Below are 11500 nucleotides of genomic sequence, written 5' to 3' on the forward strand. Positions count from 1 at the left end.
AGTGCTTCTTCATACTGGGTATGTGGGGGAATCCATAGTCAGCCAATCAGTGCTCGTGTAGATGGGTATTTCTTGTTTTCTAAGCAGCATAGAAACACCAATGCAATCGTTCACAAGATGGGAAAAAAAGTGGCCTCGTTCACCAGATTGTCTTGTTTCTGGCAAATCTAAAAGGACTAAAACTGTGAATCAAAAATTTAGGAAAGAGTATAGTGCAAAATATCCGGTCATTGTATCAAAAGTCAGTGACAGTCATACGTTTTGTATAGTTTGTCACATCGATTTTTCTGTGGTGCATGGCAGGATAAACGATTGTTCCAGACATACAAAAGGCTTAAGCGAAGACACAAATGATGCAGATAACGACATTTATGAGTAAGAATTCAGAATATGAAACGATAAATGCAGAAGTGATGTTCATGCAATTCGTCACTGCTCATAATTTACCCATAGCTGTAGCCGATCATGCAGGACATCTATTCAGAAAAATGTTCCCCAGACTGATCTGGCAAAAAAATTTGGCTGTGCTAGAATCAAAACTACAGTCATTGTACAAATGTTGGGTTGTGAAGATGACAAAATGATTTGAAGCATACTTACTAACAGTGTTTACAGTTTAGTCACAAATAGATCCACAGACATGGATGACTTAAAACTGTACCCAGTGGTTGTATGATATCTGTACGGGCTCTGTCTACAATCATTACACTCAGTCATTTGAAATAGTTGGCATCTCTGCTTATGGTTGTTTTTTACATAAATATGGTATAGTTTGAGGTACAGTTTAAATTGTATTTTAGTCTTACTATTATATTTTAGTTAATTATGTGTTAGTTGTGTTTTGGAATACATAATTAAAGGGTTTTAAACATGTTTTTCAATATATATCATACTTCGATTACATTCTCAAGGCTTATGATATTAAGCGTTGAACAGAAAGGTTTATTGAAGGGTTGTGCATGTTTCCCAAAGAAAGTGAAATATGCTTAATGCTCTGTTGATTTGTGTCAAGACCAATAATAAGTGGTAGTGAATACTGTTCTTACTAAATCCTAATATATTAATTTGCAGCAAAATACTTTAGTAGATTAAAAAACCTTCATAACAAAGCATATTTATAATGCAAGTATGCTGAATTTAAAATAGATTTACCAAGTTTTTTACTGTACTTCTGTAATAATAATGACAAATATGTACACAAACTGTTGTAGGACATAAAGTATACTTTAACCTTTACTGCTGTTTAGTGGTGAGTTTGGTTACATTATGATGGATATATACAGTTGTGGCAGCAACTACTGGTTTGAGATTTTAAATTTTTTAGGTTTTTAGGGAAAGATTTTTTGTTTAGTACTAATTAAAATAATTTAGGTAATCAAATCATGTAAAGTGTATTCTTATTGAAAAGAGACTGATGGTTTAATCATACTGCAGAGAAAAAAAGGTATGCAGAAGCAAAATAGGTGTTATGTTGTTGCTGTAGCTTTTGTTGAAAAAATTATGCAGGAAAATATTCTATACCATCTTTGCAACATTAGTAAAATTAGTTATGTAACACCTTTTCAAGAAGAACTTAATGATTTATGCTTCCTAGAGCAGTAGAATTAGAAATTAAAAAGTGTAGATTAGTAAAGTTGTATACATAACATTGTTATATTGTGGAAAGGTATGAATATAGATAGATTGCTTCTGAGATTGTTGGTGAAACTAATAAAAATGTTTTTTTGACACGTAGCTTTTTGGAAGAGAAAAAAAGCAAGATGTTTTGCTTTTACATATGTTGCATGATAAAAGAACAAGTTATATATTACCTAAATGACTGTAATATGATGAGTTTTATTTTTAATACAGGAAATTAAAAATGCTCAGCTTGAAGAAGTCCTGAATGAACGGAAAGAGGATGAAATGGACGTGAGTGATGAAGAAGCTGGTGATCAGCCAGCTGTTAAAAAGACTCGAGTTCAGCAAGGAGAAAGTTTCCATATATCGTATGGTAAGCCGATATTTTAACACTTGTAAAATCTTTAGTTAATTAAAAATCTTAACTAGCATACAAATAGGCTGAGAAACAAATGATATAAACTGAAATTGAATAGTAAATGATAAGAGCTGTGAGCCACAGTGTAAGATTCATTAAAGTTGCTTTGTATGTATGTAAATAACTTATTTAAAGCTGTTTTATTTGGATTGAATAATAATTCATATTATTGCATTTTAGTTACCAACAAGCTAATAATGAACCCATAGCTTGTTCACCAAGTTTCCTAAATCACTCAAGATATTAGAACATCAAACAAAATAGTTTGATTTAATTTACACTGAGGACGTCTTAATGTTCACTGTGTGTATATTAACCATTTTATTATGGGGAGGGTGGAATCCACCCAGCTTGAAACCACAAAGGTATCCATGAGATATGATTTTTGATAATATATGTGTACATTTGCAAAACCTTGCTGGTTATAAGGCTTTCATATACAAAATATCAGGTTTTTCAATTAAGCAGTAAAATAATTTAAGATTTTCTCATAATTTTTTTTATTCAGAATATTGAATAGGCAACATGCAGGGTAGTTTTCATTTTAAGATTAAGAATACTTTTATGTATGTGAAATTTGAACATTTTCTCATACATAAAAGTATTCTTAATCTTAAAATGAAAACTACCCTGCATGTTGCCTATTCAATATTCTGAATAAAAAAATCTTTGCAAAATCTTTGTAACATCCAGATAATTATCAAATGCTTTTCAAGAAGAAACTTTCTATTTTATCTGTTATTTTCACTCTCAGATTGGAATCTCTGAACATGTTTGATATATTTGACCGATCTTATAATTATAATGAAAAAATTAGGAATAGAACATAAATTATGCTTTTATCTGTCTGGAATGATTATAAATTATAACTTGAAAACACAAGTGTTTAATCTAAATAGCTTAAATGTGATAACATAATGTATTTATTATTTTTATTATATTGACCTTGCAGCCACTGCTGGCTAACCTGATAAAAATTTCAATGATGCAGTGCACATGCTCATCATGTTATTGTATCCAAGAGTATAAAATTGACCTATAAAAGTAACCTAGTTTTTCTGTATTTTAGTGGACTAGTATTTTGTGAAATACAGTCACATTTCAGTTATATTATGTATCTGTATACATTATTAATATTTACAAATAAGATTTTAAACTTATTTTTTTAAAACATGGAACAGCCAATAAAGAAGTAAAGCAAACAATTATCTCTTGTAGTTATGACTTTTATATTAGGTTGCTAAGCCTTAACAAATTTCATGTGTGGAGGATGTGAAATGCAATAATTTTTTTAATCTTTATATATACATTTGAATAACCAAAAAATAATAAATTACTACATTGATACCATAGAACTCCATCATAATTTATCTAATTTAGTAATTGAGCTGTATATGGATTAAACAAAAATTAAACTGGCTAAAAGACACAACTGAAGGTTTGTGTCGGAAGAAACAAACAGTGCCGTTATATTTGTAAATGGCTGGGAAAACCACTTTTGGGACATTCTGAGCATTTGATTGATAATTCACATATCTTTTATAGCATTAAGTGTATATTAAGGACTATTTCCAAAAATGAAAGGAGATGAGCAAGGGAGGGTCGCTGTGTTGAATTCAGTGCAATAGTGATATCTCATCCTACGGAAAAGATAAGCATTATAAAGATATTATACTTTATATTCTATCTTTTAAATATGAATATTTTGCATTCTTATTTCATACAAAACTATAGACTTTGTATTCTGACATCAGAAACATCTAATTTCAACCAGTGCTGCATTCAGTATACCACGTGACACACAAAAATTGATGTTTAAGTTAATTTTTTTTTGAATATTACATTTTAGTTGAAAAATTAACTAATGTGTAATATGAAAACTTGTATTACAGTCTACAGTTTGATACAAACCTCATGACATAAATTCATTAAATATTAGTTAAATAAACTTTTGAATAAAAGCCAACAAACATGAGGACATGGCTTTTGATCCATGATCTGTAACAATAGGGTTAAAGTAGAGATCGTTGAAACTTGATCAATCCTAGCATAACTTTAATCATACATGTAGTAACTTGGCCTGCTTTTAACTTAAGAGATTTATTGAAACTGATGCAAGTAGCATGTTACATCTTGAAAGCAGTAACTGTAAGGGAACAAGGTCATTTTTAAATATTTATTTTAAGTGCTGTAAATATTTTTTCAGGTGTGATATATATTGTTCAAAGCAACATGGTATTCACTAATAAAGTAGAATTTTTGTAGTTGGCTATACACTTATAAAATCCTTTTTCTTTACAGACGTAACTAACCAGTTGGTAAACAACTTAAAAGAAGAAAACGATTCTCTTCGCTGTCAGCTAGATGCTTATAAGAATGAAGTTGAAGTTTTAAAAGCAGATGGACGACAAGATCAGGACTCCAGGGAGAAGCAACTAAAGATGATCCAGCAGGCTATGCAAGGGATGCAGCAAAACCTTTTAGCAGCTGCACAACAGAAGAAGAGAGATGAGGAAGAGATTTTGAAGGTTTGTGGAGAAACTGTAACTCTGTTTGCTAAAATATTCATTAATAAACTTAAAGAACTCTTCCAAAATTAGAAAATTAACAAAGACTCTTTTAGTACTTGATATACAGACAAGCTTATCTAGGTAGATTTTATCTTTATGATTGTGGCTAACCCACAGTGTTTAATACAAACATGGCTACTGGGAAACTTCCTTCTTTTGTGGATTGCAACATAAAAGGTATTCTCTATACTCTCTCTTTGTTCATAAAGAACATGGCTCATTTTCTTAATATCACAGAGGAACTTATACCAGTTGACATTTGCTGCATTAACAGCCTTCTGTGAACAATGGATGTTCCTTCTCTTTACATTAATACACTGCTGGCCAAAATCTTAAGGCCAATGAACATAAAGAAAAAATATGCATTTTCTGTTGTTAGACTCAACCATTTATTTGAGTAGAGCTTTGAAAGATGAAAATATGAAATGGGAAGATGAAAATAAAAAAACCTTTTAGCATTTAATAGGAAAATGTGAACATGATGAAATTAGTCTAAATACTAACTGGTCAAAAGTTTAAGACCATACCAAAAAGAAGTCCTAAACAGGTTAGGAGATGCCCAACAAGAGGTCTCAGTAGTGAGTTGCATGGTCTGTATCAGCATTTGTAGAAGGCTAGCGGGAATGTTATTCCAAGTGGTGAAGATAGCTTCATCAAGATCGTCCACTGTTTGGAATTGATGTCCATTTCTGTAGACTTACCTTGCCATCCACCCCCAAACATTTTCAGTGGGGTTTAGTTTGAGGTAACATGTGGATGGTCCAGAAGAATCACATTATTCGTCATGAAAACGTCCTTTGTCCTGCAGGCATTGTGGTTTGGAGCATTATCCTGCTGAAAGATCCAATCATTTCCACACAAGCAAGAGCCTTTACTGAAGAAAGATGTTCTCTCGAAGATGCCAATGTAGCCAGCTGCTGTTTGACGCCCTTGTATAACCTGAAGCTCCATTGTTCTATGGAAAGAGAAAGCACCCCAGATCATGATGTGTCATATATAAAATGTCTTTGGTGGGATATCCATATCGTGCCAGTAACGTTGTAAGCCCTCTGGACCATCCAGGTTAAATATTTTCTCATCAGAGAACAAAATCTTTTTTCCACTTCTCTACATCCCATGTTTGGTGCTTTTCAGCAAAGTTCAACTGAGCTGTTTCATGATGTGTAAGGAGGCATGGCCTTTGAAGATGTTTTTAAACCCTTTGTCTCATCAATGCCATTTTATTGTTTTTGAGCTGCATTCTGTGTCCTTATAGGCCTTAATCTGGTTCGACGATCAGCTGGTGTGTTACCAAACAACCATTTGGATCCTCTTGCTAAATGCCAGCAAAATTGTCTTGGGGCGACCACATGAAATTCTCATTCCGTATCCCTCAGGGTCTTTTAAGAAATTTGCAACAGCAGTTTTACTATGTCCACTCTCATCAGTGATGACACATTGAGAGAGACCTTGCTTTTGCAGCTCGACAATTCTGCCACGTTGAAACTCTGTCAACTTTTTAGGCTTTGCCATGTTTTTACCCAGTATAACACAGGAGATGTCAGTGGGAGATGTTGACAATGCTAATGCTTGAACACAAATGACTAAATTTCATTACATGTTATTAATGCTTCGTTTCAGTATTGTCTAAAACATTTGACCAGCTAGTATTCAGGCTAATTTAATAGTGTTCACATTTTCCCTATAAAATGCTAAAAACGTTTTTATTTTCCCTTTTCTTATTTTCATCTTTCAAAGTTCTACTCAAATAAATGGTTGAGTCTGACAATGCAAAATGCATATTTTTTCTTTATGTTCATTTGCCTTAAAATTTTGGTCAGCAGTGTATTTCACAGGACGATTGACTTTACATCCTGAAATCTATTCTCAACCTTTTTTGAACCATCAGAATCTCAGAAGGTAATTGACCTTGTCACCTATGTCATATCTGTATCCAGCTTTGCATTTGATAATGAACTCCACCCGCAAGTTTTGCAGTACTAAAATGATATCGGTTTCCATATGAATGAATGAACTTGATTCTATATAGTATGTGTCTGTGACTTGTTGGCAATAAATTTCAGCAATGAATAAACAGCACACAGTTCACTTGTTTTAAAATAATATATTAAACAAAAGTTCACAAAAGTTTATTTCATTGTTGGTTATCACAGTTGTTGCTTGCAGAGCTGTAAATAATCATCTTGTTTGTTTGTGAGTTATCTGCCATATTTTTGTTGCCACTACATTCGTGTATGTATTCCACCTTCAGCTATCATTCACGCTGTATTTTCCACTGTTTACCACATGATAATCCTAGTTGGCTCACCAGTGTTGGTGGGCTGGATTCTTTGCAGTAGATGTCTGTGACTTGTTGAAGATAAACTTCAACAATAAACAAACAGCATGCAATCCATTTATTTCAAAATAATGTAATCAAATCAAATCAAAGACAAGCATATACAGAAATCTTCATTATGTAGTTAATCACCAAAAATTACCAAAATACAGTGTGTGATAATTTTACTTTAAAAAGTTTCAGCAATACACACTTTATAGCTAAGTTCACAATAATGCAATCTAGACCTAGCTGTTTATCTAACTAACTCAAACTATAGTTTAAATGTGTATTTCTGGCTTCACCAAATCCTAGAATGTTTGGTACACAACAAGATGTAATCATTCTCAATCAAAACAACGAGTACAACTTTTTTAAAGGTTCCAGTAACTTCATGCAGTAATGCAACAAGAGCCAGTTCACAACTGTTGAACTACACAGCTTAAGATTCACACACAGTTATGTAACCAAACTGAAGATAAACTATCATTTCTAAATGCAACTAAATTTAACATTCGCATTAAACTAAAATTGAAACAGTTGCCAAAATGGCTCCAACTATGTCAGTATATGTATGGGCCATAAAAAAGCCCTGTAAAACCTCATAAATGGAAATGTTACATAATTGACATATTTTTCATTCAGATAGCTGGTTCTGAATTGCTACCCAATAACCATTGGCATCTTTTACTACACGTCATGAAGTTTCAGTGACTTGCATTTAAAACTTAAACTACTATTTTTTTTCAGTTATGACAATTATTATAACATAAAATAGCAGTCAATAATCCATATTTTAGTAATATTTATGTTTTAAGTTCTTAATTTTATGAGGCAATATTTTAAAAGATCCTAAATTTTCCTAAGTGTGAGAATTGTGACATATTTTCTTTGGATTCCCCTCTTTATTTTATTCATTGCTTCTCCAATAACTGCAAAATTTAACATAAATTAGTTATTATATAATAGTCATTGTTCAGACTAACCACAATTTTTATAGTTTTTAATTGTGTATGGTTACAGAGCAATTAAATAGAAAATGATATACATCTTGCCACACCCATGTGTCTCATCGGGATTTGTCAAAGCCAGAGAAATTGTGATCGTTAAAGTATATTTCCAACTTTCTGCACATTATTATTCTATCATTCTTTGGTGCATTATTTAATTAAATAAAAAGTATTTAGTGCATTACTACCATTTATATAAAAAAGTTAACTGTCAATGATAATTAATACCAAAAAGAAAAGACCTAACTGAGTACTTTATTTCTTGTTTTTTGTGTTTATTCTTTATTTATTATTATAAAAGTAATTATTATGTAAAAATAGGATCTCTTTAGGTTAGTTAAAGTTAGATTAGGTAAATAATAATATAATGAAAACATACAAATGAGACATACATGGATAAAGTACTTTGAAAGAATAACATGAGCTACATATTCTTGAAATGATTTACAGCTTATAATGACATGAATAGTAACTAGACACAGTTAAGGGCAATAAAACAATAACATTTAAGTGCAAATAGATGAATACTGTTGTGAGTTTACAGCTACTCAGGATAAATGAGTGTATTTTTATGGTGCAGCTTGAAGTTATTCTAAAAAGAAAACAGATAATTTAGGTTTGACTTTTTATTTTGATGGTTATGAGGTCAGTCACATTGACCATCCTTGTATAGAGTTATGGTTGAGAAAATAACATAAAATATGAAGTTTTATTGAAAACATATATTTGAAACACATTTAGGAAGTATTAGTAATTACACAAATGAAATTTAGAGGTTTTTGAGATGAAGAAAAATATTTTTAATCTTCACATACATATCACTTTGCACATAGGTTAGTAAAAAAAATACTTTACAAACAATTTTTTTTAGTTTGTTATTAGCACTTCACTGAAAATATTCATATTTTTGTGAAATTGATCGAGCCCATATTGAAAGAGTTGATGAGTATTTCTTATGGCAATAAAACCTCTCACGAGACAATCAAGTTTACCATTGATTGCTCCCTTATCCAAGTTAACTTTCTCAATGTCACTGTCTTTTTAAATGATGAAATTTTACACATTGACTTGTACAGAAAATCTGCTGACAGGCCATGATATCTCCCCTATAAAAGCTGCCACCAAACACAAACACACACAACACTAAACAAAGAATTACCGTGTTCATGAATTTCCCATTGACTGCATCCAAATGAGTGAAAGTCTTAAAGATATCCACGTTCACAAAAATGTATTACACCTTAGTAAAGAGTAGTTGTCATTCATGTAATAAAGCCTATTGTTTGACATACAATTTTGTAAAACTACTCATTCTTTTTCTGATATATATGACCAAAAACACTTGAAAATTTCTAGCACAGAACCAGTCTCTCGTGCAGTATAAAAAATGCAATAACCAGTGTATAGGACAGACCCCAGATGACTCTTGTGGAAAGTTTCCATACCCATAAATCTAATATTAACACTGAAATCAACCTTCCTGTTGCCCAACATTTTAACCATTCTAGTCATTCTTTTAATGTTGTGATTCTTATTAGCAGTGAAACCAATTTCAAAATTAAAACTGTCAGAGAAATAAAAGAAGCCTGGTGGATTGCCACTCTAGAAGGGGTTCATGGGAAGCAGTTGATGATTTCAGAATTTGTGTGAAGACTGGATGTGCACATAACTGGAAATTGGAGATTTTCATTACTAAATAAACATATATATTTTGTATTGAATAAGTGAATAACTTTGTTGAAAACTAAACAAAATGCAGGTTTTTTAATTAGCTTAAGATACTGAAACTTGCTAGTGTTAAACCTATTTATCCTTTCATGGAAACTAATATAGCACAAGTACTGTGATAGTTCTGAATTGTTATTATTTTGGATTATGGTAGTTTATAAACACATTTCTAATCCATTGTCTTTTATTTATAGCTTCAGAAACTGATCAAAAAAGTAAAAGTTAAAAAATCAGATGATACTGAAAAGCAAGAAAGTGATCTAGGACAGGAAGAAGTAGCTAACATCACTCATACTGATCATGAAAAAACTGATGGGGAATCAGAGAATGAAGAATCCTTGCTGGAAGAGATCTCTTCTTCTGCTCTATCTTTGGAGATCACAGAGAAAGATGCTCGCCTGATTGGTGAGATATTTTTGTATGAAACAAGATGATAAAATGCGTAAAACCTTTACATGTATTATGTACTCTGTTTAGCTTTCTGAGTAAGCAGATGTTAAGTGGATTATGTTTTGTTGAACTGTAATATCCTTTAATTTGATAAAATGCTAACTGTCAGGTTTTTCAAACACAAATAACATTGTTGTAATAAAGTAAAAATAATCACTAGTTTTAGATTATAAAAACTTTTCAAAATTCTTCAACTTTAAGAATAGTTTTATTAGAAGCTCATCTTCTCTTTAAGGGTATTATGCATCGTGTTATTTATTTAAAAAAAAAATTTAATTAGTAAAATGAACTAAGTAGTGGAACAAATAGTAAGGACAGCTGTTAGATAAGTATATAAATTTAGTACAGTGTAATATGTGTGTATATGATTAATTTAGCCCAGGCTTTATTGAACAGGTTATTTTGATATTTCTGTTTGTAGACATTCATATACATTGTGTTTTACTGATAAGTAATTTGCTACATACAGTTATTTTCATTACTTAATGGCCCGGCATGGACAGGTGGTTAGGGCATTTGACTCTTAATCCCTGTCACACCAAACATACTCTCCTTTTCATCCATGGGAGTAATATATTGACAGTCAATCCCACTATTTGTTGGTGAAAGAGTAGTGCAAGAGGTGGTGATGACTGGCTGCCTTCCCTCTAGTTTTACATTTCTAACTTATGGACAGCTACCACAGATAGCCCTTGTGTTGCTTTGCATGAAATTCAAAAACAAACAAACAAACAAACAAATCATTACTTAACTGTCATTTTTGTTTAGCCATTGTAACCAACCTTGTATATGGTAAAAGGTTATAAATAAATTTTAATATAAAATAGGGTTGTTATACTTCTAACAGAAATTTGAGTATAATTAAATAAGTAAAATTGTTTTCAAACAACAAAGTTTTCTTTTTACAAAAATTCATTTGGTATAGTAGACACTTAAATCAATATTGTTAAGAAAGTTATTTTATCTGGAGACAACTAATTAGAGAAGATATGATCTGACTGAATGTGACTAGATTTGTAGCTTAGATGTATTATCCTTGTAGACTGTGTTTTGATACGTAGATATCAATAAATTGAATTGGTATTTTGCTATGTTACCATATCAACAAAGGGATGGCATGATCTTACTTTATCTGTGAAAATGATTACTGGATTTCATCTTTGTTAGAGGTTGAACTTTCAACTTTCATATGGCAATTTATTGATGTTATAATGGTATTATCTGTAAATTTGGTCAACATAATATATACATAATAAGTTTACTTTCAATTACTGCATGAATAACTGTCTCTTGTGGATGGAGAAGGAACCCCCATGGTTACTGTTATTTTTTCAATTAAAATACAACTGTAATTTAGGTGATATTTGAGGAGGCTGAAGATGTTGCA

The 11500-nt window shown here is 31.4% G+C and overlaps 1 protein-coding gene across 1 annotated transcript in view; it reads left to right on the forward strand.

Annotated features, from left to right (window-relative positions):
* Positions 1-11500, forward strand: part of LOC143249889 (ecto-NOX disulfide-thiol exchanger 2-like) — a 43597-nt gene that overhangs the window by 29584 nt on the left and 2513 nt on the right. Inside the window, exons 10-12 of the mRNA XM_076500485.1 lie at positions 1852-1993; positions 4340-4566; positions 9858-10068. Of these exons, the coding sequence (XP_076356600.1) occupies positions 1852-1993; positions 4340-4566; positions 9858-10068 (580 nt within the window). The remainder of the gene's footprint in view (positions 1-1851; positions 1994-4339; positions 4567-9857; positions 10069-11500) is intronic.

Source organism: Tachypleus tridentatus, chromosome 1 (genome assembly GCF_004210375.1).
Source record: "Tachypleus tridentatus isolate NWPU-2018 chromosome 1, ASM421037v1, whole genome shotgun sequence".
Classification (NCBI taxonomy): Eukaryota; Metazoa; Arthropoda; class Merostomata; order Xiphosura; family Limulidae; genus Tachypleus; species Tachypleus tridentatus.